We start from the raw sequence: 26,054 nt of genomic DNA on the forward strand, positions 1-26,054 counted from the left end.
TTTTCTGGTGGTTAATTGGAGATAAGAATCTCACAGATGTTCCTGCCCTGGCTGGCTTTGAACTGCAATCCTCAGATCTCAGCCTCTTGAGTAGCTAGGATTACAGACTTGAATCACAGGTGCCCAGCTTCCTGAGACACTTATCTCCAGTTAATCACCAGAAAGCTGAAAGTGGAGCTGTGGTATAAGTGGTAGAGTGCTGAGCTTTGAGCAAAAAAAGCTTTGAGATGGCACCCAGGCCCTGAGTTTAAGTGCTAGGACTAGCACCAAAAACTAAAACATAATAAAATAAGATAAAGGCGGAAAGCTGGGTGCTAGATATTCAGGAAGCTGAGATCCAAGGATCACAGTTCATCACAGCCCATCCGGGAAGTCCATGAGACTCTTTATCTCCAATGAACCACTAGAAAACTAGAAGTGGTACTGGGGCTCAAAGAGATAGAGTTGCTAGCCTTGAGTAAAAGAGCTCAGGGACAGCATCCGGGCTCTGAGTTCAAGCCCCAAGACCAAGACACCCCCCCCCAATAAATAAAGGCAGAGTCCTGCTTGGATGGCTGTTCCACAAAAGCCTGAATTTGTGCTGGTAGGCTCTTTCCTTGGAGGTCACTAGCACATTCCTGAAAAGTTTGTTCAGTATAATCTTTTCTGCCACTCATTTAACAAATAGCGGTTTGTCAGAAAGGAGAATTTCACCGACATTTAGGTGTGGATGGGCTCCTGTTCTTCCTTGTGTTCTAGAACATGAACATAACCTGTGGCAGGAGAGGTTGTGCAGGAAGCAGGGATACCTGGAAGGTCAGCCTGTAGCTGATTCTTTCTAAGGATAGAATCAGCGGTTTGGGGAGCCTGTCCCATTCTCCCCCACCCCCATCCCCGCCCCGCCATCTCTCAAGGATTAGATAGGGAGGCCAAGAAGTTCCTTTTAAGGATGGGAGAGTTTGAGGGCAGCCTGGACTGCATAGTTCCAGGCCAGTGTGGAATACAAAGTGAAACTTTGCTTGAAAGGAAAACAAAACATTTCTTCTAAAGCCCCTTGTTTACCAGAAGGGGTACTTTATACCCCAGAGGCTCACCTTAGGAACAGGGTTGAACATACAGGACTGGTCCTGTCTGTGTTCCTCTTATACCCTGGGGAACCTCATGTTGGGAGTGAGGCTGAGGGTTCTCTTAGAGTTGAGGGGGAAGTTAGGTTGTTGGGACCCCCATGTACTCAAGGTTCAGCACTGTCCGGTCAGAAAGAGCCTAATGCACCCAGGCTGTAGTCCTTGGGACAATGAAGACCTGGATGGTCCTGGGAAGCCAGCCAATAAGTGACTGCTTGCAACGTAGACCCAGCAGGCAGTGCTGGACTGTGTTGGGCCAGTGGTGGCAGAAGTTGGTCAGTTCCCCTCAGCAGCAGGCCTGGTGCTGGCTGTCATGTCCAGCCATGTCTCTGATGGTCTGTATGACAACACAGTCCTGACTAGTCCTGGTCTGTGTTGAATTTAAGAACCCCCTCACCCCCAGCTTGCACTTGTCTTACGTTCTAAAAGGGCCAAGGTTGCTCTTCACCTTTTAGGACAGGCAAGAGAGCGCCCTGGAGTTCTGTGGATGCTTCTGTAAAAGCATGGGTACGTGTATGTGGAAAAAGACAAGGAGCAGCCTGGGGGTTGTGTAACTATTCCTTCTAGCTTTTTCCAAATACTCTGTGTGTGTGTGCGCACGTGCGCGTGCCAGTCCTGGGATTTGAACTTGGCCTGGACACTTTCCCTGAGCGCTCTTGCTCTCTTGTTCAAGCCTAGTACTCTACCCCTTTGAGCCACAGCTCCACTTCTGGTTTTTGAGTGGTTAATTGGAGATAAAGAGTCTCACAGACTTTCCTGCCTGGGCTGGCTTCAAACCTCAATCCTCAGATCTCTGACTACCAAAGATTACAAGTGTTAGCCACCAGCACCTGGCTTCATGAGCTTTTTTGTTCGTGGGTAGTGTTAGGTTTTTAAAAAGAGGTAGCCGAGTTAAGAACAGCACCACGCACGTGGTATTCAGGTAAGGGGTAGGTTTATTCATCGTTCTGGCTAGCACCAGGCCATGTTGGCCCTCCACATGGCTGGGAAAGGCCTCGGAAAGAGAGAGAGCTAGAAAAGAGAGAAAATAGCTAGCAAATAGAAGAGCTAGAAAAGAGCAGAGAGAGAAGGGGGCTGAGAAAGAGCTAGAAAAGAGCAGAGCGAGGGCGTCTGGGCCTGGGCTAGGCCTTATCTAGGGTATGGGTGGAGAAAGGTGTGGCCACATCAAATTCAGATGTGACCTCAGCGGATGCAGATGTGACCTCTTCCAGGTGTCCCAGTTGCCTAGGTAACGCAGGTACTGGGTGGAGACTTTGCTGCGAGGAGGGTGGAGTCTGCTCGCCATCCAGAGCAGACCTTACAGGTAGCACTCTACCGCTTGAGTCACAGCTCCACTTCCGACTTTTTGGTGGTTAAGTGGAGATCAGAGCCTCACAAACTTTCCTGCCTAGGCTGGTTTTGAGTCGTAACACTCAGATCTCATCCTTCTGAGTAGCTAGGATTATATAGGTGTGAGGCATTGGTGCTTGGCTTTAAAACATTTATCTCATATGTCAGCTTCTTGAACTTAGGCAGGGCATGAATTCTTTGGTGGGCCTCTTCCTTGTGGCATCAGTTAGCTGTGTTCGTAGTGCCTGAATCCTGGTCTGCATCCACTCTCCTCGATGGCAGGTCTGGTTGCCTTGAGGCTGGCACCAGGAAGTACCTTGGGAGGAATGACCCAGTGCATTTGGAGACACTGACTGGTTGGTCAGGACTTGAAGAAATAACTACATGCCCTCAGCTTGTGTTGGCACTTTCTCCATAGCCTCAGTTTCTCCATCATCTGTAAAGTGAGTGATTTGAACTAAATGACCTCCTGATGCTTCACCCCCCCCTTCAGTCATGGGGCTTGAACTCAGGGTCTGGGTGCTATGTCTGAGCTCTTTCACCCAAGACTAGCTCCCCTACCACTTAGAGCCACAGCTCTACTTCTTGTCTTCTGGTGGTTAATTGAATATAAGAGTCTCTCACACTTTCCTGCCTGGGCTGGCTTTGAACCATGATCCTCAGATCTCCACCTCCTGAGTAGCTAGAATTATAGACATAAGCGACCAGTGCCTGACTTCCTTGTTTTGAGACAATCTTGCTATATAGCACAGGCTAGCCTGAAGCCTCCTGATCCTTACACTTCGGTGTACTGGGAAAGATGTTGCTTTTTTCTGCTCTCATCACTCTGGCTTTACTGCCATTCAAAGGCCACAAGCCGGATGAGTGCACATATATTGAAGTGACATGTGATAATCTTTCACTGAGCTGTGGGCTAATGTGGCTGCCCAGGTGGATTGCATGGACTCGGAGTCAAGGTATTGCAGTTTCATCCAGCTCTGCCCTCCTTGTACTAATCAACATGCTTATGGCAAGTTACCAAGCCTTTCTGGACCTCAGTGTCGCAAGCTAGACAAAGGAGGTAGCTGGGGGCTGTCATCTCCTGGGGTGGCTAGAGCAAAGTAAGAGGATATTCAGGTCAGAATTCGGTGGCTCAGCCTTCCAGGCTGGGCTTCACACGGGGTCTGGGGCCTGGCAGATAGGAGCACATCCCCCAAGCCATGACTGCTTTGTTTCCTGAAAGGCAGGAGCTGTGGTGTAGGCTTGGGTACTACAGAACCTATAGGATAGAAAGCAGAGGAAAAGGATCTTGGGGTCCAGCGAGAAGGCTGGAAACAATCTGAGCTGGAGATGAGAAAAAGATCCACCCCCACCCCAAGCAGGGAACTCTGTGCTGAGAACTTGCTATTTAAAGGGCCTCTGGGGAGGTCTGGCCAGAAAGGAGCCATCTGAACAAGGGATTAAAATTAGCCTGGGTGAGATGTGGGGGCTGTGGGCCGGGCTGAGGCAGAGGTTTTTGAGTTGCTGCTCTGGCTCTGGGTCCTTGACCCAAACCATCCTAAAAGGAGGGACTAGAAAGACTGCTGAGTGGGGTCCAAGCCAGCTGGCAGCTTGTGCTCACTCTCATGGCATCTGCAGGGGTAGACCCGAACTACCTGAGAGTGGGCACTCAGGCCCTGTTATCCTTTCCTGGCAGATCTCATCTCTGCCAGACTAGATATGTATAGTAGGGATCCTACTGCCTTTAAAGAGCAAAGTGTAGGGGCTGGGAAGGTGGCTCAGTGGTAGAGCGCTTGCTTTGCATGCCTGAGGCCCTGGGTTCGATTCCTCAGCACCACATAAGCAAAAAGAAAAAAGCCGGAAGTGGCTCAAGTGGTAAAGTGCTAGCCTTGAGCTGAAGAGCTGAGGGACAGCGCCCAGGCCCAGAGTTCAGGACCCACGACCGGACCCCCCCCCAAAAAAAAAAAACAAGGTGTAGCAAGACACTGGTGGTTCATTCCTATAATCCTAGCAGCCCAGGAGATCTGAGGATCTTGGTTCAAAGCCAGCCCCGGCTGGAAAGTCCAGGAAACTCTTTTATCTCCAATTAACTACCAGAAAACCAGAAGTGGCACTGTAGCTCAAGTGGTAGAGTGTAGCCTTGAGCTGAAGAGCCCAGGGACAGCAACTAGGCCCAGAGTTCAAGCCCCATGACCAACCAAAAAAAAAAAAAGGCTGGAAGTAGAGCTGTGGCTCAAGTGGTAGTACACTAGCCTAAGAGCAAAATTAGCTCAGGGATAGTGCCCAGGCACTGAGTTCAAGCCCCCACCAGCACAAAATGTGTATGGATTGGGTGTGGTGGTAACTGCTTTTAATCTCAGTTATTTGGGAGGCAGAGATTAGAAGACAATCTAAGATAAATCCAGGCAAAAATGTTACTAAGACTCAAACAGTCTGGAGGATCTGGGTGCCTGTGGTTCACAGCCAGCCCAAGCAGGAAAGTCCGTGAAACTTTTTTTGGGTCAGCTGTGGGCCTGAACTCTTGGGTGCTGTCCCTCAGCTTTTCAGCTCAAGGTGAGTGCTCTACCACTTAAGCCACAGTGCCTCTTCTCGCTTTTTCTGTTTATGTGGTGCTGAGGAATCGAACCCAGGGCCTCATGCATGCAAAGCAAGCACTCTACCACTGGGCCACCTCTCCAGTTAACCACCAGAAAACCAGAAGTGGCATTGTGGCTTAAGTGATAGAGTGCTTATCTTGAGCTGAAGAACTCAGGGACAGTGCCCAGGCCCAGAATTCAAGGCCCACAAATGGGGGGAAACAATCTAGAGGCCAGGAACTTTGGTTCACACCTGCAATCCTAGCTACTTTGGAGACTGAGATCTGAGGATTGAAATCAGCCTACGCGTACAGACCCAAGAGACTGTTACCTCCAGGTTATGAGCAAGCACCTGCTGTCATGTGTGGCTTCATAGTAGGGTGGGGCATGTACACTTCTCCATAAACCAGCACTGGGGACCTTCAAAATAGTCATTGCTGTTCATTCAGATCTTTCATTATTTAGGAAGCCACAGTTTCAAGATGTGTTTTTAATGGCTCTAAACTGGAAAACCTCCATCCCATCACAGCTATCCGATAGTCTGGGTGAGCTTAGTATCTGTTGCAATGACTTTACATAGTAGCATTAGCTGGGTATGGTGATTTATGCCTATAATTCCAGTACTGGAGAGGCTGGAGGAGTCTGAGAGTTTGAGGTCAGCCTGAGCTATACATAGTCAGACCCTATCTTAAGAAACAAAGATAAGCTGGGTGCCAAGATTTTATGCCTGTAATTCTAACTACTAGACTGAGATCTGAAGATCATGGTTTGAAGCCAGCCTAGGCAGAAAAGTCTGTGAGATTCCTTTTTTTTTTTTTTTTTTTGGTCCGGTTGTGTGGCCTGAACTCTGGGCCTGGGCACTGTCCCTCAGCTCTTCAGCTCAAGGCTAGCGCTCTACCACTTGAGCCATAGTGCCACTTCCGGCTTTTTTCTTTTTGTTTATGTGGTGCTGAGGAATTGAATCCAGGGCTTCAGGCATGCAAGGCAAGTGCTCTACCACTGAGCCACCTTCCCAGCCCCAAGTCGGTGAGATTCTTATCTCCAATAAACCACTCAAAAAACCCAGAGGTGGAACTCAAGTGATAGAATGCTTGCCTTGAGCAAAAGAAGCTCAGAGAGCCTGCCGAGGCTCATACCTATAATCCTAGGTACTCGGGAGGCTGAGTTGTAAGTATCAAGGTTCGAAGCAGCCCAAGCAGGAAAGCCGTTGAGACTCTTATCTCCAATAAACCAATAGAAAACCTGCAGTGGTACTATGGCTCAAGAGGTAAATAGCTCTCTTTGAGCTGAAGAGAGCCGGGACAACGCCCAAGCCCAGAGTTCAAGACCCATGACTGACCAAAAAAAAAAGAAAAAGAGAGAGGCTCAGAGATAACACCCAGGTCTAGAGTTCAAGCCCCATGACTAGCCAGAAAGAAAACACACACATGCACGCACGCACGCACACACGCGCGGTCTAGAGTTCAAGCCCCATGACTAGCCAGAAAGAAAACACACACATGCACGCACGCACGCACACACGCGCGGTCTAGAGTTCAAGCCCCATGACTAGCCAGAAAGAAAACACACACATGCACGCACGCACGCACACACGCGCGGTCTAGAGTTCAAGCCCCATGACTAGCCAGAAAGAAAACACACACATGCACGCACGCACGCACACACGCGCGGTCTAGAGTTCAAGCCCCATGACTAGCCAGAAAGAAAACACACACATGCACGCACGCACGCACACACGCGCGGTCTAGAGTTCAAGCCCCATGACTAGCCAGAAAGAAAACACACACATGCACGCACGCACGCACACACGCGCGGTCTAGAGTTCAAGCCCCATGACTAGCCAGAAAAAAAACACACACACACCATAAGAAATAAAATTGTTATCCAGGCGCTGGTGGCTCACGCCTGTAATCCTAGCTACTCAGGAGGCTGAGATCTGAGAATCACGGTTCAAAGCCAGCCCGGGCAGGAAAGTCCTAAGACTCTTATCTCCAATAAACCACTCAGAAAACTGGAAGTGGCGCTGTGGCTCAAGTGGTAGAGTGCTAGCCTTGAGCTGAAGAGCTGAGGGACAGTGCTCAGGCCCAGAGTTCAAGCCCCACAACTGACCAAAAAAAAATCGTAAAATTCATTTTATTATACCAGAATATATTAATTATGAAAAAAGAAAAAGAAACAGTAGTAGCACCTGGAGGTCTGGAAGCAGGACTTACCTCAGGACCTCAAGTTGCTCATGTGGTCAGGTTTGGATGGAGTCCCAGGATGCACAGCTGGTGTTTAGACTTGGCTTCACCACCAACTTTTGACCGTAATGTTTAGCATTGCCGGCTTCACCTGTTTGATGAAAAAGATACAAGAAAGGCAGGTGCGCTTAACCATCAGGGCCTTTCTGCTGCCATTGGTCTGCTTAAGGACATTAAGTTGCAGCTGCTTGCTGAGTGACACCTCCAGGATGGCTTAGAAAAGAAAGGTAAGCTGGACACCAGTAGCTCACACCTCTAATCCTAGCTCCTCACAAGGCTGAGATCTGAGGACTGAGATTCAGAACCATCCCAGGCAAGAAAGTCTATAAAGCTTTTATCTCCATGTAGCTACCAAACAGCTGGAAGCGGAGCTGTAACTCAAGTGGTATATTGTCAACCTTGAGCGGAGAAGCTAAAATCCAGGTCCTGAGTTCAAGCCCTAGTATCAACACCCCTCCCCCCCCCCAAAAAAAAGGGAAGGTACACAGAAGGAGCTTTGACAAATCTTTGACACTGTGAATGTTATTTTGCTTCAATGTCTGGAGGAGGCAGTACTGAATTTCTCCTGAAGTTCTAGGACTAGTTCCCAGACTAGAGGAAGAGCACCATCCCTGTCCTTCCTGTGTAGCCTGGCCCTGACCACTGTGGTCTCTGTCCCCAGGTCCGGACACTGTTCGTCAGTGGCCTCCCCGTGGACATTAAGCCCAGAGAACTTTATCTACTTTTCCGGCCATTCAAGGTGAGTCAGATCAGGGAGAAGCATAAGGAATGAATCTCTGGTTGGTGCTGGGCTGCAGAAAGATGTGGGAAAGTGTCAAAATGTCACTCACCTTGCTCTGTCTGGTTCTGTTAAATTCACTTGTCCTATGCCACTTGCTTAGCCCTCTCAGGCCTCTGAGTCTTCAACTATACAGTTGAACTCTGAGCCTTACTCTTGCTAGACAGGTACTCTACCACTTGAGCTGTATCTATCTGTAGCCCCTTGATTTTTTTTTTTTTTGGCCGGTCCTAGGGCTTGAACTCAGGGCCTAGGGCACTGTCCTTGAGTTTCTCTGTGCTCAAGACAAGTGCTCTACCACTTGAGCCACAGCACTACTTCCAGGCTTTTCTGTTTATGTGGTACTGAGGAATAGAACCCAGGGCTTCATGCATGCTAGGCAATCACTCAACCGCTAACTTACATACCCAGCCCCAAGCCCTTTGATCTTAACAGACTTTGCAGTATGAGGAATCTTGGCAATTCAGTGTAGTCTTTTCCAGTTAGAGATGAGAAAAGTGAAAAGGTAAGGCCCATGCTCTTACTACATGTCAGTGAAAAAACACGAGTGCCCGACATCATGCTACTCCATGTGCCAGACCACGTGATTCTGAACACAGGCACTGGGATCTCCTTTGTTGGGGGAGAAGGGGAAAAGGATTCAGAGGAACTCTGGGAAGAGCTGAGGCTGGTGGGGATAAAGCTGGTTTAGCACAATCAAAGCCTCTGACCTTCTTCCCCCCGTGACGGCCCCCTCTCTCCGCAGGGTTACGAAGGGTCTCTGATCAAGCTCACCTCCAGACAGGTAATTTCTCTTCTAGGTTTTCTTGCTCTCAGCACAGGCTGGTTGCTGGGTGTGGGACTGAGGCCTGTTGCCTTTCCCTAAGGTTGAGGTACCTGTTGTCCCATTCTATCTTAGGCTGAAGTCAGGGTGGCCTCCAGGTCCCTCCTCCTCTTCCTCACTATCCAGTCAGGCAAGGGCAACTCCTGAGCCACTGTCACTGAGGATTCAGGGAAGCTGCCTGCCCCTTCTCCACTCCACCCCCAGCTTGAGAACAGAAGAGATGGCACCTGAGCTCTGACCCCTGGTGCATAAGGCCCGGGTTCAGAGGCTTCCGCTGCCTTGTGGGGTCTGGGCTGATGAACTTGGTACACAGCACCGTCCACATACATTTAAAAAGAATTCTACTGGAGCTGGGCGCTGGTGGCTCACGCCTGTCATCCTAGCTACTCAGGAGACTGAGATCTGATGATCATGGTTCAAAGCCAGCCCAGCCCAGGCAGGAAAGTCCATGAGACTTTTTTTTTTTTTTGTCGGTTTTGGGGCTTGAGCTTGAACTCTGGGCCTGGGCGCTGTCCCTAAGCTCTTCAGCTCAAGGCTAGCACTCTACCACTTGATCTACAGCGCCACTTCTGGTTTTCTGGTGGTTTATTGGAGATGGGAGTCTCAGTCTTTCCTTCCAGGGCTGGCTTTGAACTGAGATCCTCAGATATCAGCCTCCTGAGTAGCAAGAATGACAGGTGTGAGCCACCAGCGCCTGGCCCCTTGAGACTCTTATCTCCAACAACCACTAAAAAACCAGAAGTAGCTCTGTGGCTCAAGCAGTAGAGCTTTCTCCTTGAGCTGAAGAGTGCAGGGACAGCGCCCAGGCCTTGAGTTCAAGCTCCACAGCCGACAAAGAAAAAAGGAAAAAATTCCACTGGAATTGTGATGTGCAATGCAGTGGGAGGGGGGAACGGTCTGTTCCCACCGTGTAGTCCTGAGACTGGGGAGGGAGGAGGAAGGCTGGACCTCAAGTGTGGTTTTTGCCACTCCAGTTGCACCTTAGGAGGGCAGAGACAAGATGTTTACTCTTCTCCATTATCTTCTCATCAGGACAAAGACTTTTAGTTAGAAGATAGTTTTTTGTTGGTTTGTGGTCCTAGAGATTAAGCCCAAGAGTTTATACATGCTAGGCAAGTGCTACCTCACTGAACTGGCTACCCTATGGTCCCTCCATGCCTCTCTTCTTTGGCTGTTTTTTTTTTTTTTTGATTGGTCATTGAACTCAGGGCCTGGGTACTGTTCTGAGCTTCTTCTGCTCAAGGCTAGTGCTGCACCACTTGAGGGACAGCTCCATTTCCAGACTTCTCTTTGTAGTTTATTGGAGATGAGAGTCTCATGGATTTTTCCCGCATAGGCTGGCTTCAAATTGTGATCCTCAGATAGCTCAGCCCCCTAAGTAGCTAAGATTACAGGTGTGAGCCACTGGCATCCAGCTCTGGAGATTTTTCACTCAAATGTAGTACTCTGCCACTTTGACCCACAGCTCCACATAGGTTTTCTAGTGGTTAATTGGAGATGAGTCTCACCCACTTCCCTGCTAGGACTGACTTTAAACTGGGGAGCTACCTGAACAGGTAGGATTATGAGCTTGAGCCACCAGCACCCAGCTTCTTTGGCTTTTTGATTAATTGGAGATAAGAGTCTCAGAACTGGGCTGGGAAGGTGGCTCAAGTGGTAGAGCTCTAGCCTTAAGCTAAAGAGCTGAGGGACAATGCCCGGGCCCAGAGTTCAGGCCAGTCTCAGAACTGGGTTCTGGTGGTTCATGCCTATAATCTTAGCTATTCAAGAGGCTGAGATATGAGGCCTTTGGTTCCAAGTCAGTCCTGACAGAGAAGTCCCTGAGACTCTTATCTCAAAGAAACTACTCAGAAAAAAAAAAAAAAAGACTGAAGTGACCGAGACTCAAGTGGTAGAATGATAACCTTGAGAGAAAAAGTGCCTTAGGCCCTGAGTTCAAGCCCCAGCATAATAAGTCTCAAAGATTTTTGCCCAGGCTGGCTTCAAACCTCAATCCTCAGATCGCACTTTTTTGCTTGCTTGTTTTGTGTTGGAGGTGGGATGGAATGTTAAGAGAAATGCAAGAAAGATGTTCTTTCTTTTTCCTCTTAGCCTGTTGGTTTTGTGATCTTTGACAGCCGGGCAGGAGCCGAAGCAGCTAAGAATGCACTGAATGTAAGTAGACAGAGGACAGACATTGCTTTGACTATCCCTGTCCTATCTTCCACAATTCTTCCCCTTTGCATACGCAAGGAAAGGGTCTGCCCATGGACTTATTCCCCTAACCATGCCACAGCAGAGCCCTTGGTTGCACAGCTTGTGATAAATGCGGTTACAAGCTCCCAGCATTCCTGCTGCCTGGCACTTCTGTGCACAAGTCTTTTGAGTGAGCTTTTATCTGGACTCCGCCTCTGTGGCAGCTGACAGCGTGGGTCCTACAAAGTGTGTCTCTCTCCAACTTGGTAGGGTATTCGATTTGATCCTGAGAACTCACAGACCCTGAGGCTAGAGTTTGCCAAAGCCAACACCAAGATGGCCAAGAGCAAGCTAATGGCAACACCAAATCCTGCCAACGTTCACCCCGCCCTCGGAGCACATTTCATCGCCCGGGACCCCTGTGAGTGCCACTCCGAGCTGCCTTCGTTCTGTTCCTTTGGTTGGCCCACGCTGGCAGGGCCTGCTGGTGTTGCATGTAGAGGTGTTCAGATGGTTGTTGAGGGCATCAGTCTCGTCTCGGTCCCCTTTTCAGGTGGGATGGAATGCTGGGAGTGTCCTGGGGAGGGGAGGAGGTTCTTGGATCATAGTCAGCTGTCTCAGCCTTCCTGGCCTCCTCCTTCCTTATTCATCCCTTATCTGAACCTCAAAGGGACTGGGCTTCTGAACTGTCAGAGTCGCCCAACTTTTCTTGAAGTGTTCTCTGATTTCCCATGCTTGAGATGGGCTGAGGTCTGTGTCAGAGCTTCTAGAACAGATCGGGCATTCACCGTATGCTGCCCTAGCTTCCTTCCTGAGTCTTGGGGTCCTCAGAGAGGCTGTGGGGCTTATGGCTCAGCTAGCATACCCAGTCCCCTTCTCCGTTGGAAGGGGGTGGCGGGAAGGGAGAGCAGTGTTTGACAGTGGAGGCCGTTGTCTCCTGTTATAGATGACCTGATGGGGGCTGCTTTGATCCCTGCATCCTCAGAGGCCTGGGCTCCTTACCCTCTGTACACCACAGAGCTGACCCCGGCCATCTCCCATTCAGCATTCACCTACCCTGCTGCCACTGCTGCTCTCCATGCTCAGGTAAGCCGCTTTGGGTTTAGGAGTGGGAGGGCTTGAAACTGCCAGGCTTTGTACACCTACAGGGATGTGGGTGGGCCACTTGTGTCGGCAGGGCTGCAACAGAACTCAGAGAGCCACAGGTTCCTGCTATTAGGGTTTAGGGTACGGTGGGGAGAATGTGAGCAGTGCGTTCACATGGAAGAAGCACAGGAGAAGGCTGTGGGTGCTCAGGCCTGGCTATGCCTGGCCTCCTTGGATACCATAGTCCAGGGCTACCCTGTGCTCTGCTCTACCTGTGGCTACCGGATTCAGTTTGAATCTTATCTTGAGCCTGACCAACTGCCTCTGTCTCTTCCTGTTTTTATGAACTTCCTCAGCCTCTACCTCCCTCCCACTCCCCACAAACCCCCACCCCCGCGGCCCCAACTCAGGGCCTACACACTGTCCCTGAGCTCTTTTTGCACAAGGCTAGTGCTATACCACTTGAGCCACAGCTCTGCTTCCAGTTTTCTGGTGGTTAATTGGAGATGAGTCTCATGGACTTCCCTGAGAGGGCTGGCTTTGAACCAAGATCCTCAGACCTTAGCCTCCTGAGTAGCTAGGGTTACAGGCATGAGTCACCAGCACCCAGCTTCTTCAAGGTTTTTTATCTTTATTTTTTTTTCCAATCCTGGTACTTGAACTCAGGGCCTGGGCACTGTCCCTGGGCTTCTTTTGCTCAAGGCTAGAACTCTACCACTTGAGCCACAATGCCATTTCTAGCTTTTTCTGTTTATATGGTATTAAGGAATTGGACCCCGGGCATGCAAGCGCTCTACCACTAAACCACATTCCCCAGCCCTTCCTCAAGGTTTTAAAGGTCTCTGTGCCTTGAATGTTACTCATCTGGAAATGAGAAGAATATTTCATGCTTCAGGGTGGTTGTGAGTTTGATATGAGGCCAGAGCTACGTCTGGATGTCTGGGCATCTCAGTGTTTGCTCTGGTTTCCATGAAGCCTGGACACTGTCTGCTGTCACAGTGCAGGACGGAGGAGCAGGTGCTTCAGGGGATGTTGGGCGCCGTGGGCTGCACCAGGAGGCGTGGCCATGTAGGCTCTACTCTGTCTGACTTGGTTATTGTAGGCCCTGAAGTATGGCACAGCAGGAGGACTCATCTCTTTGTATGTTTGCAGGGTGGGGGGAGGGTGGACAATTCTTCACAGTGGCTACAACAGGACATTACCAGGAATGTGTACAGGATGGTCCTAGGTAGCCTTAGGAGGGAGGCTGAGGGGTATCTCGAACCCACCCCAGCCTCGAGTCAGGGAAGTGATTCTAAGACAGTATATGGCTACCTGGCCTGGGCAGTAGGAAGGAAAGGAGGGAGAGAGTTCCCAGAAAGTGGAAGCTGTAGCTGGGGGTGGAGGGGAGGTCCTAGGGAGCGCTGAATGCCTACCCATTTTCAGGCCCACTGAGGGGGCTCAGTGATGTCAAGGTTTGCCCAGATTCAAGGTAGGAAGTTCTGTTTCAGAGGTCACTACCTGAGAAGACTGCTATCCTACAGAGAATTCTCCCTATGGCACCTTTTGAATATGCTGAGCAGAATTGTGGTAAACTTGGTGCTGTCCCCAGCTGAGCCTGACAAACAGCTGGAACAGTCATATGAAGGTAGGAAGCTGGAGGAGCAGAAACCAGATTTTGATACAAGAGCAAAGCCAGGGGAGCCTCTGTGTTTGTCCTGACCAGGTCTGTGGGGCTGCTTTTTTTGTTGGTGGTAGTAGTTGTGGGGCTTGAACTCTGGGCCTGGGAATCCGGGGCTGGGTGCTATCTTGAACTCTTCAGCACAAGGTGAGCGCTCTACCACTTGAGCCACAGCACCACTTCCAGGTTTTCTGGTGGTTAAATTGGAGATAAGAGTCTTAAGGACGGGCTGGGAAGGTGGCTCAGTTGTAGAGCGCTTGCCTTGCATGCCTGAGGCCCTGGGTTTGATTCCTCAGCACCACATAAGCAAAAAGAAAAAAGCTGGAAGTGGGGCTGTGGAAAAGCCTTAGGGGCTTTCTTGCCCCGGGCTGGCTTTGAACTGTGATCCTCACGGCTCAGCCTCTTGAGTAGCTAGGATTATAGGCATGAGCCACCTGTGCCTGGGGCTGCTTTTACCCCGTGGGTTCTGGTAAGCAATGAGTGAAAATCAGACAGCCCACCTCACAGGGCTCCTCGCCTCTTACCCTGGCTCTGCCACTGGGTAGCATGTGATCTCCACCCCTGGGCCTCTGTAGCCTCATCTGTAAAAGAAGAGGCTGGACTGCATTGCATTGGGTGGGCAGAGATGCTGGGCAGTATAGAGTTTGGGAGCCAAGGATTGTGTGTAATAACATCATTGTCTCTCTGAAACCTCAGTGTCTGACTTCTGCCCAGCCTCCTGGAAGGGATTAGAGGCTACCCTAAAGGAAAGAGGCATTTTTCTTTTTTTGGGGGGGGGGTGTCCGGTCGTGGGCCTGAACTCTGGGCCTGGGCGCTGTCTCTCAGCTCTTCAGCTCAAGGCTAGCGCTCTACCACTTGAGCCACAGCGCCACTTCCGGCTTTTTTTTTCTGCGTCTGTGGTTCTGAGGAATTGAACCCAGGGCCTCATGCATACAAGGCAAGCGCTCTACCACTGAGCCACCTTCCTTCCCGGCCCCAGGAATGAGGCATTTTTCTAAGAGACTACTCATCAGGTGGCTCTGTATCCCTTTTTTTCAGCCATAAAAGAAGCTCTGAGGAAATGAATGGCTGTAATAAGCAGGGAAGTACATTGCAGATAGTGACACTTTTTTTTTTTCCAGTTTTAATTTCTTTGGTTCCCATGCTGGGGCTTGAACTCAGGGCCTGGGCTGTCTCTGAGCTTTTTCACTTAAGGCTGTTGCTCTACCACTTGAGCCACAGCTCCATTTCCAGCTTTTTGGTAATTAAAGTATCGCATGGAGTCTCTCCAAATGTAGTGACTTGGTCTGCAGATGCTGCTTGTGATGGAGAGTGGACAAATTTTCTCCCTTCATTTACTATTATAACAGATAAGGTTGTTTGTAAAACCAATTTCTCCCTCTCCCCCTCCCCCCCAGCCAAAATAAAAAAGTCTCATGGATTTTTCTGCTTAGACTGACTTTGAACCACGATCTTCAGATCTCAGCTTCCTAGGTGGCAAGGATTACAGATGTGAGCCACTGGCACCTGGCTGTGTGTGTGTGTGTGTGTGTGTGTACACATTTATTTTTTATTTTTTCCTGTTCCTTCCAATAGCTTCCTCCTCGCCCCGTGACAGCACTGCCCTAGAAATAGAGGCTAGGAGTCGCTCAATAAAGGGTGGACACTGGATCCCAAGTCTGAGTGGATTGTTGTGAGACCAGGGGACCAACATGAAAACAGAGAGCAAGCAGTGACACCAAGAAAACATAGCAGCTAAAAGACAAGGGGGGGGGGGATGAGAATCAATACCCACTTTCTCTACCCCATTTTAAAATTTTTTTTTTTATTTTTATTTTTTGGTCGGTCGTGGGGCCTGAACTCTGGACCTGGGCACTGTCCCTGCGCTCTTCAGCTCAAGGCAACACTCTACTGCTTGAGCCACAGCACCACTTCCAGTTTTCTAGTGATTTATTGGAGATAAATCACTCTCCTGCCCGGGCTGGCTTTGAACCATGATCCTCACATCTCAGCCTCCTGAGTAGCTAGTATTACAGGCGTGAGCCACCAATGCATGGCTTTCTCTACCCCATTTTACTCACTCAACTGCATGCTCTTCTACTACCCTGTAACCCAGACTGAACAAGGCCTCCATGGAGACTCAGCCTGCAGGCAAGGAAAGGCCTTGCATCCCTCTTGCTCTGACTTGCCACAAAGCTATCCTATTCAGCCTTCCAAGGGGGTGAGGCTGAGAGTAGGTGTGGGTGGCATTGTGGGGTTTGCTATATAAAGATGATGGCCTAAGCTGACACTTGTAATCCAAGTTATTCAGGAGGTTGAGGTTTGAGGATCCAGGTTTCAAACCAGCCCAGGCAGAAAAGTCCATGAGCCTCTTCCAATTAGCCAGCCAAAAGCCAGAAGTGGAAGTTGCTCCAGTAAGACCAGTCTTAAACAAAAAAGCCAAGCAAGAGCTCAAGGCCCTCATTTCAAGCCCCACTCCCAGCACCTACTTGGAATCCTCAGATATGGAAGGTATAGGGGATTAGGTATATAAGGAAATCCATAAGTGTGAGTCTTTTGTAATTGCTGTGCATAGTTCTTCATTTAACTGAAGTCTTAGGACAGTTTGCCTTGTTAGTAATGTAGATCTCCTGGGGTGCTTGGCCCAGTTCCCAGTACCCAGTAGGGTAGCAAGTCTGTTGCTTGCTGCTGGCAGAATCTACTCAGGTGGGTGCCCTTGCTCACATCTGTGGGCACCTGGCCTGATGTGTTTTCCTTTTTTTTTTTTTTTTCTTTTTTGCTCATTGTGGGTCTTGAACTTAGGGCCTGGGCACTGTCCCTAAGCTCTTTTGTTCAAGGCTAGAGTTCTAGCACTTTGAGCCATTGCTCCATTACTGGTTTTTTGGTAGTTAATTGGAGATAAGAATCTCACGGACTTTCCACCCAGGAGGGCTTTGAACTATGATCACTAGAAAACCATAAGTGGAGATATTTTTTGGGAGGGGGCGGGGGGAGGTTCTGGTCGTGGGCCTGAACTCTGGGCCTGGGTGCTGTCCCTCAGCTCTTCAGCTCAAGGCTAGCACTCTACTACTTGAGCCACAGTGCCACTTCTGGCTTTTTTTTTTTTTCTGCTTATGTGGTGCTGAGGAATCGAACCCAGGGCCTCATGCATGCAAGGCAAGCATTCTACCACTGAGCCACCTTCCCAGCCCCATGAATTTGGTTTTTGATGTGCTTTCATCCCCGTCTACCTGATCTTTGTATCCATTGTCTGGTAGCTGGTACTGGTATGCCAAGAAGCAGCACAAAACGTTATCAAGCTTATTTTCCTGGTGATGTTAGGAAGTTTGGATCTCCCAGTAAAAGGGAAGGGGAAGGGCAGGTTGTTGGCATTATTGGTCCCAGCTGCCAAGACCCCTGCCTGCCAGCGGGTACAGCCTAACACATGGCTGTGCTCAGTAGAGTGGCCATGTCTCTATGACTGTCTGAGCCTTTGCCATGGAGGAGGCAGGCAGGTGTGCTTTCCAGTTTTCAGGAGGAAGGGTTCTCAGAAGTGAGCTTTGCCAGGTGGTCAGTGATAACCAGCACCACAGTAGAGATGCTGGTGCTGAGAGCAAAGGGTCCCATGTGGCTCATGACGCCGGCTTCCCTTGCAGGTGCGCTGGTACCCCTCCTCTGATAGCGCCCAGCAAGGATGGAAGTACCGCCAGTTCTGTTAGTTTTTTTGGTAAGTGCTGGCCCCAGAGGCCTGGGGTGGAAAGGGTTCCAGGCGGTGGCTTCCTGCAGGCCTTGGGTCCTCCCTCTGCCCAAGTCCCTCTACCAGTGAGCTCACAGTGCTAGGCAACCCCAAGACTCCCTCATCCTCCCACCCCCAAGCCCTATTCCCCCACTCATGGCCACCTCTTTTCCCCTCTCCAGGTCTTGTTCACCAGGGAGTTGGTTCTGGGACTGTGTGGTGGGGCCAGAGCAGGACCCAGACTTCCGTTCCCCTGCACAGCTGCCGCTGCCCTGCCGACACTGTGAATCTTAAGCCTGCCTCAGCGGACCCCTCTCCCCTTCCCCAGCCCTGCTCCGCCCCACCCCACAGCCCGGCTCCAAAACCTTCCAGGCCCATTGGGGAACTTCTGGCTGAGACACCCCAAACCCTGCTCAGAAGCCTCACCAGGACCCCAGCCTGGCCTGACTTCCCACACAAACTCCCTTCCATAGCTCTCCCCTCAAGGGAACGAGGCGTTTAATTTTGCATGTTCTCTGGCACAGCTTTAAGACACTTCAAACTTGTGTATATGTGAGTGTACACTGTTCCCACACTGTCGCCATAGCAACAGGTCCTGGCACTCAGGGTTCATCATGCCTGGTCCTCTCCACACCCGGCCTCCAGACCCACCCTGAGCCCAGTGGCCACTTCTCCCTGAGGGCCCAGCGCCCCACTGTCCCCCAACAAGTCCAGGCCTGACCACTCCCCCAACCCCCACTCCCACCTAACATGTACACCGTGCGCACCTTTCATGCCTCGTCCCAGACCACCTTCCCTTCACCATCCACCAACCCCACACGCAGAGTGCCCTTCCTGGCCTGCTCCTCCCCAAGCCTCCAACCAAAACGTGAAAGTATTTTTGTACCCCGTGTAACAAAATATTTATGCATCATAAAGGACTTTTTCATGTGTACCGTTAATTATTGAAGAGACCTCGTTCGCCCTGTCGGATAAGTTTAATGTTTCGTTTGAGGCCTGTAGAAGAAGAAACTTTTTTTTTTTCCTCCCCCCCCCTCTTCTTCAGCAGTGGGCCTTCGTGTCAGGCGTTGGTTTAAGAAAGATGAAATACAGCAGGAATTGTGCAATTTTGTTTTCTTTTGTGAGCCTGTCAGGGCTTCGCCTTCAGCCGTGCGTCTGGCCGCCCTGCCCTTTCAGACTTGGGAGACAGGGCGGCTGTTGTTGTAATTGCTGATCCTGTGAGAATGTGAAACTGGATAATATATGAATTGCAAAATAAAAAAGAAAAAATTTAAACTGACTTCTCTGTGACCTTTGCTTCCAGCTTCTACGAGGAGGACAGAGTCGGAGGACAGCCTGCTACCTGGGGCTTGGGGGGTTGGGGGGATGCTGGCACCCATCTTCTCTCTCCTTTCCTCTTCAGGCTGGCCCAGAAGCAAGTCTCCGGGTCCAACTGTTGGGCCCGTGTCTATCGGCCCACACTGTGCTAGATGAGTTCACCTCATTCTTAGGGTTCTGAGGGTACAGACCGATATTGCCTGCGCTCAGCATCACCCCCCCCTCCACCCCAGATAGATCTGAGAGCGATGGACCTGCATTCTCTCTTTGGGCCTTCCTTGATTTGGCGTCAACCTTGCTGGTCTGTGGTCTTGAGGCCTCTAGGAAGAAAGGACTGAAGTTTGGAGTGCTGGACTCTGTCTGGCCTTGGTGTGCATCTTGCGGGGCTATGCTGGAGGACCCTGGAATCTCGCCCGACGAGGGTTCGACTGCCCCGCAGGCTGTGGATGACATCAAGGCTCAAACCTTATGGAGGTCGCCAAGAGCGGAGGTGGCCTGGTCAGCCCATTGGAACTGCCCTGAGAATCCTGTTCCTCGTCTGTGGGGTGGTTTGAAACCTATCTATCTCCTACCAGAGGGCTGCGCCCAGCTGAGGTGTTCTGTCAGTTTTGTCCATCCATGCCCACCTGGGAATGCTGCTCTATCCCCTACTGCCATCCCGTTCACGCTGGCCTGCCTCACTTGTACTGCAGGTCCTTCCACAACCTTCTGAGCAAAACTCCCCTGGCTGTGACCAGCCCAGGCCACCGCCTCCCCTGCACCTAGGGTCACCCACGTGACCATCTCCCCCTTTCTTCACTTGGCCCATACTGGCAGCTTGGGTCTGGGGAGTTTGCCGCTGGCTACTTGGAGTCAGCTGACCGGCTCGAGGCTGATATGCATCAGATGGACAAGCACAGGGCCTCTGCGTGGCAGATAATGGTTTGCCAGGAGGCCCAGGCTCAAGGAGGAGAGGGAGAGGAGTTGGCAGCACTTGTGCCAGGAAGAGATGGTTGGGCCTTTCCTATCTAGTCCTTACCACATTGGCCAAAAGCAAGCCGGACCCGTTGCCTGCAGCCCCTCATAACATGGCAGAGCTGGGGGGCGGGGTGGAGGTGGGGGGGCCTGACTCCACCCAGGGCTGGGCTGAAGCCTGACCTACTTCTGCTGTGTCCAGAACCACTGGGTCTTCCTGAGGTGGTGAATTATTTAGCTGAGGTGCCTGGGCTTCTTCGGAGAGAGGGGCTATGGAAACTGCTCCATAATTTAAAGGCCCTTGTGCCTGTGGCTTCCCTGAAGGTGTCCTTCATGCTTTACTGAGCAGGGCCTAGGCCTGGGCCTGAAAGGGAGGGGCTGGCTCCGGGAGGAAAGCCCTGCCCCCATTCCAGAGGTGGCGCCCCAGCTCCATTGGGGGTTTTTCTTGGGGCAGGGCCTTGGGTAGTCACCTCTGGACCCACTAGAGTTAAGTTGATGAGCTGCCCTGACTTTCTAGTGAGGGCACTGTGAAGGCTGGGGTCAGAAACAGCTGAATTCTGCCTGATCTGGTGGTACGTGCCTATAATCCCGGCTACCTGGGGGGGGGGGTGGTAGAGATACGAAGATGAATTTGAAAGCAGGCTGGACAAAAGTTGGCAGAACACTATTCCAAAAACAAAAGGCTGGCCTCCTGTGTGACCCATACCTGTCACCCTAGCTGCTCAGGAGGCTGAGATCAGAAGATTGTGTGGTTCATGCACTTACCAGAAAGTGTGTCTTCCCCAAGGGTGTCTCTGATCCCATTTAATAGCTGGGGAACTTGGAAGTGGTGACTGGCTGCTGCTTGTCCCACTTGTGTTCCTGCTTTCTGGTCTACCAACTCAGGGAGGCAGATAGATAGACAGAGGCCCTACAGGCTCAGCAGCCTCTCCCTACAGTTCCCCAAGCCAGGACTAGAGAACCCTGGCCAGCTGCCTTCAGTCCCTTCCCTGGGCCCTACTCTGCCCCCTGCTGGCCACATCTGGTCAGCCTAGCCCTGTGCAGGCAGTCTCTCTGGTATTGTTTACTGCAAGACCTTTCCAGCCCACGACCTAGACATCAGTTGCCCCTGTGTGCAGGAAGTACAGCACAGTTCAGGAGCCCAAGAGAAGAGGAATAGTGATCTCATTCCACAGAACCCTGTCACTTCTTTGTGACTTCATTTCCTTTTCATGACTTCATTTCTTCCCCCCACCCCCTACAGAATTAGCAGAAGGGTTATTGATAGCACAAGAATGTGTATAAACACAGGTATTCACTGATTACATTTTGTTTTTTTTTTTAATTCCTAAGGGTGGGTGTCAAGAGTAGTGTAGGCCTGCCTCAGTCATCTTCCTGTCTAGGCCCCCCCATTCTGACCCTTGTCCCCCATACTGGGATTGCAGGCATGTACCACTGTACACCCCAAATTAGTGTTTCCTATGGCTAACTTGGAAACATATTTTCTCCTTTCTTTTGTCTTTACTAAGAAATGAAAGATTGCTACACATGTGCTTTGACTCTTTTTTTTTTTTTTTTTTTTGGTCGGTCGTGGGGCTTGAACTCTGGGCCTGGGCGCTGTCCCTCAGCTCTTCAGCTCAAGGCGAGCGCTCTACCACTTGAGCTACAGAGCCACTTCTGGTTTTCTGGTGGTTTATTGGAGATAGTCTCACAGTCTCTCCTGCCCGGGCTGGCTTTGAACCGTGATCCTCAGATCTCAGCCTCCTGAGTAGCTAGGATTACAGGCATGAGCCACCAGCGCCCGGCTGTGCTTTGACTCTTAAGTGAATTGATCACTGAAGGCTTTTTGTTTGTTTTGGTGCCAGTTCCGAAACTTGAACTCAGAGCCTGGGTGCTGCCTTAAGCTTTTTCACTCTAGATGCTCTACCACTTGAGCCACAGTTCTACTTCCAGCTTTCTTATTTTTTATTTATTTATTTTTTGGGTCCGGTCGTGGGGCCCGAACTCTGGACCTGGGAGCTGTTCCTCAGTTCTTCAGCTCAAGGCTAGTGCTCTACCCCTTGAGCCACAGTGCCACTTCTGTTTTTCTTTTTTGCTTATGTGGTGCTGAGGAATCGAACCCAGGGCCTCAGGCATGCAAGGCAAGCGCTCTACCACTGAGCCACCTTCCCAGCCCTTCCAGCTTTTTTAGTAGTTAATTGGAGATCAGAGTTGTAAGGTTCGCTCCTGGATGGCTAGCAGACTCCACCCTCCTCGCAGCAAAGTCTCCACCTAGTACCTGCGTTACCTAGGCAACTGGGACACCAGGAAGAGGTCACATCTGCATCCCCTGAGGTCACATCTGAATTTGATGTGGCCACACCTTTCTCCACCCATACCCTAGATAAGACCTAGCCCAGGCCCAGACGGCCCTCTCTCTGCTCTTTTCTAGCTCTTCTCTTTTCTAGCTATTTTCTCTCTTTTCTAGCTCTCTCTTAGCTCATTTCCTCATCTCTCTCTCTTTATCTTTCCCAGCTCTCTCTTTCTCAGGCCTTTCCCCACCACGTGGAAGTCCAAGATGGCCTGGTGTCAGCCTGAATGAAGAATAAACCTACCCTTACCTGAATACCACGTGCGTGGTGCAGTTCTTACTCGGCTACTAAAAACCTAACAAGAGTGTCATAGATTTTCCTCCCCGTGCTGGCTTCAAACCCAGATCCTCAGATCTCATCCTCCTGAGTAAGCTAGGATTACAAGAGCCTGGCCCTGAAATCTCATGTTCTGTACTGTGGCCCAGGAGTCTTAGTATTTTTGAGGTTCAGAAATCATAAGAGAATATTTTATAAGGCCTCAGACAACTTCATACTGAACTGACCTTCGCCCTTTGCTTTGGGGATGGGGTGGGGTGCTGAGAATCAGTCCAGGGCCTTACACCCACTGGGTAATAAGCACTCTACCACTGAGCCACACCCAGCTCTAACTCTAGCCTTGTTACCAAACCACCTAGGACCCAGGATCCTGACCATAGAACTAACGGGAGTAACACATTTCTGTAGGCTTCAGACCTTCTGAGAGCATCCACATAGGCTGGCTTCCATGATCACCAGAGAAAAAGCCCCATGAGACAAGAGAGATGTTTTCTACTTTTGGTAGCTATAGAAGCAAGTTAAAAAGGTCCCACTGAGAGAAGAGGTTCAACTTCCAGGTTTTCTAGTTCTCATCTAGAGTGAAATGATTTGCTGTGATTCTGGGCCCCACGGTCAAAGGGGCTTCTTTCTCAGGAACCACATTGGGACCAGAGAGGCCTAGCACAGGCAGGAGGAAAGGGCCAGCAATTGTTTCTAGTAACCTGAATAAAAACAAAGGCGAAGGCTCTGATCTTTGAGAGCATGTGGATCAGTGTGAGCAGAGCTCAGGGCTCTCTGTGCAGACCCACTTCCTGGTTTGACCAAAGGTCAATCGTGTCATCAACTGCTTATGTCTGGCTGGATCACTCTATCACTTTCAGACTGTATGTGGTCTGAAAGCTGACTTGATCATAATGCTGACTGAAGAGGTAGCTTTCCTTATGGCAGATTACTTGAGTTTGGCTTTTTGTTTGGTTTGATTTGGTTTTCACCCCTCTGTATCCCCCACTCCCCAATAATTTAAGGCTATGTGAGATTGCTCATTTCTACTCCTGGACAGGAAGTTCAAGTTCCTGAATGGCCAATGTGATTGGACCAGGATGAGTCAAGACAGAGCACTAAGCTAAGGGCTCTTGTCATCCCTGGGAAAGAACCTCACAACTCCCTGCTTCCGTCTCTCTCTCTCTCTCTTGTGTTTCTTCCCCCAAGTCCTGGTGCTTGAACTCAAGGCCTGGGCACTGTCCCTGAGCTATTTTGCTCAAGGCTAGCACTTTACCACTTGAGCCACAGCACCACTTCTGGCTCTGTTTATGTGGTACTGAGGAATCAAACCCAGGGCTTCATGCATACTGTTCAAGCATTCTACCACTAAGCCACATTCCCAGACACATTGTGGTTCTTAATTTGGGGAAAAAACAAAATACTTGCTTAACACCTTCCTCCTCCACAGGAGATTGGTTTGGTGCAGGTATGGAGAGAAAGACAGTTTCCCTCTGGATGTCCTTGTTATTACCTTCCTCCAAGTCAGTAAGATGATGGTGGGTCGGGCACTGGTAGCTCACATGTGTAATCCTAGTTATTCAGGAGGCTTGAGATCTGAAAATCCTGGTTTGAAGCCAGTCATTTATTTTAGCCAGTAAAAATGTGAAAATGAGCTGGGCTCCAGTGGCTCATGCCTGTAATCCTGGGTACTCAGGAAGCTGAGAGCTGAGGGTGGTGGTTCAAAGCCAGCCGGGTCAGGAAAGTCCATGAGACTTTTTTTTTTTTTTTTTGGTTGGTTGTGGGGTCTAAACTCTGGGCCTGGGCACTGTCCCTCAGCTCTTCAGCTCAAGGTGAGCGCTCTACCACTTGAGCCACAGCGCCACTTCCAGCTTTTTCTGCTTATGTGGTGCTGAGGAGTCAAACCCAGGGCCTCATGTATGCAAGGCAAGCACTCAACCACTAAGCCACCTTCCCAGCGCCCCCATGAGACTTTTATCTCCAATAAAACTACTCAGAAAAAGCTGCAAGTGGCTCTGTGGTTCAAGTAGTAAAGGCTAGCCTTGAACACAAAGAGGCTCAGGGACAGCACCCAGGCCCTGAGTTCAAGCCCCAGGACTGGCAAAATAAAATAAATAAATAATAATAATAAGTGGAACTGTGGCTCAAGTGGTAGTAAGTTTTTTTGGTAGCAAAAAAACAGTGACAGTGGGTAGCCCTGAGTTCAAGACATAGTATGCACATGCATGCGCATGCATGCACACATGTACACATACTACTAATAAAGCCTGACTGTGGACTCTTTGGTGTAGTGGTTCTGGGCTTGGCTTCCCAAAATAGTCAAGTGGGTGGCCTAAGAGGTGGCATCCCTAATAGCACTGTGGCTCAAATGGTAGAGCACTAGCCCTTAGCACAAAGTGGCTCAGGGACCATGCCTAGGCCCTGAGTTGAAGCCGCACAGCCAACATGAAAGGAAAGAAAGGAAGGAAGGAAGGGGCATTCAAATGAGTTGTCCCCAAAGCAAGTCCTCAGCTTCCAGAAAAGGACACCCTCAGGTTCTGTCCGTTAGGAACAGTGCTTTTTCTAGAGGCTTCTGAGCCAGGTCCTCATTCCTGGAATCTAAAATGTCTCCTGGGAATTAGCCATGTCTTGGGGAAGAAAGACCTGTATGCAGAGCCACCAAACAAGGAGAATCAGAAGAGCAAAGCCCCTATAGGACCATGCCTATAATCCCAGCTACTCAGGAGATCTCAGGATTATGGCTCTCTGAGACCAAAAAACAAAACAAAAACAAAAACAAGAAAAAAACATGGGAAGTAGAGCTGTGGCTCAAGTGGTAGGGTGCTAGCCTTAAAAAAAAAAAAAAAAAAAAAAAGCTCAGGGATAATGTGTGTCCAGGTCTTGAGTTCAGTCCCAGTAACTGGACCGAGAAAATGAAAGAAGAGCAAAGCCCATACACTCAAAGGTAGACACTGGCATTGGCTCATAGCTGTAATTATCTGAGAGTATTTAAAAGTTTATTTATTTAAATGCATTAAAAAAAAAACTCGCTGGGGCTGGGAAGGTGGCTCAGTGGTAGAGCGCATGCTTTGCATGCCAGAGGCCCTGGGTTCGATTCCTCAGCACCACATAAGCAAAAAGAAAAAAGCCCAAAGTAGCGCTGTAGCTCAAGTGGTAGAGCGCTAGCCTTGAGCTGAAGAGCTGAGGGACAGCGCCCAGGCCCAGAGTTCAGACCCCATGACTGGACCCAAAAAACAAAAACAAAAAAACTCGCTGGGCACCAGTGGCTCCCACCTGTAATCCTAGTTACTCTGGAGGCTGAGATCTGAGGATTGCAGTTAGAAGCCAGCCTAGGCAGAAAAGTCTCTGTGAGACTCTTATCTCCAATTAACCACTCAAAAACTGGAAGTGGTACTGTGGCTCAAGTAGTAGAGTGCTAGTCTTTTTTTTTGGATATGGGGGCTGAACTCTGGACCTGGGCACTGACCCTCAGCTCTTCAGTTCAAGGCTAGTGCTCTACCACTTGAGCCACAGTGCCACTTCTGGCTTTTTTCTGCTTATGTGGGGCTGAGGAATTGAACCCAGGGCCTCATGCATGTGAGGCACACACTCTACCACTGAGCCACCTTCCCAGCCCGAGTGCTAGTCTTGAGCACAAACAGGCTCAGAGAGCCAGGAGCCGGTGTCTCATGCCTATAATCCTAGCTACTCAGGAGACGATCTGAGGATCTAGGTTCAAAGCCAGCCTGGGCAGGAAAGTTCATGATACTCCT

General features: G+C 50.2%; 2 protein-coding genes across 2 annotated transcripts in view; both read left to right on the forward strand.

Annotated features, from left to right (window-relative positions):
* The window catches only part of Rbpms2 (RNA binding protein with multiple splicing 2), a 27,276-nt gene extending 9,099 nt beyond the window's left edge, over positions 1 to 18,177 (forward strand). Inside the window, exons 3-9 of the mRNA XM_013009922.1 lie at positions 7,892 to 7,969; positions 8,754 to 8,792; positions 10,923 to 10,985; positions 11,277 to 11,427; positions 11,953 to 12,092; positions 17,367 to 17,437; positions 17,629 to 18,177. Of these exons, the coding sequence (XP_012865376.1) occupies positions 7,892 to 7,969; positions 8,754 to 8,792; positions 10,923 to 10,985; positions 11,277 to 11,427; positions 11,953 to 12,092; positions 17,367 to 17,429 (534 nt within the window). The 3' untranslated portion in view covers positions 17,430 to 17,437; positions 17,629 to 18,177. The remainder of the gene's footprint in view (positions 1 to 7,891; positions 7,970 to 8,753; positions 8,793 to 10,922; positions 10,986 to 11,276; positions 11,428 to 11,952; positions 12,093 to 17,366; positions 17,438 to 17,628) is intronic.
* A 974-nt stretch (positions 18,178 to 19,151) lies between these two features.
* Positions 19,152 to 26,054, forward strand: part of Oaz2 (ornithine decarboxylase antizyme 2) — a 38,822-nt gene continuing 31,919 nt past the window's right edge. The window contains 1 exon segment of the mRNA XM_013009923.1: positions 19,152 to 19,261. Within this exon segment, the coding sequence (XP_012865377.1) occupies positions 19,152 to 19,261 (110 nt within the window).

Source organism: Dipodomys ordii, unplaced genomic scaffold (genome assembly GCF_000151885.1).
Source record: "Dipodomys ordii isolate 6190 unplaced genomic scaffold, Dord_2.0 Scaffold11, whole genome shotgun sequence".
NCBI classification, from domain to species: domain Eukaryota; kingdom Metazoa; phylum Chordata; class Mammalia; order Rodentia; family Heteromyidae; genus Dipodomys; species Dipodomys ordii.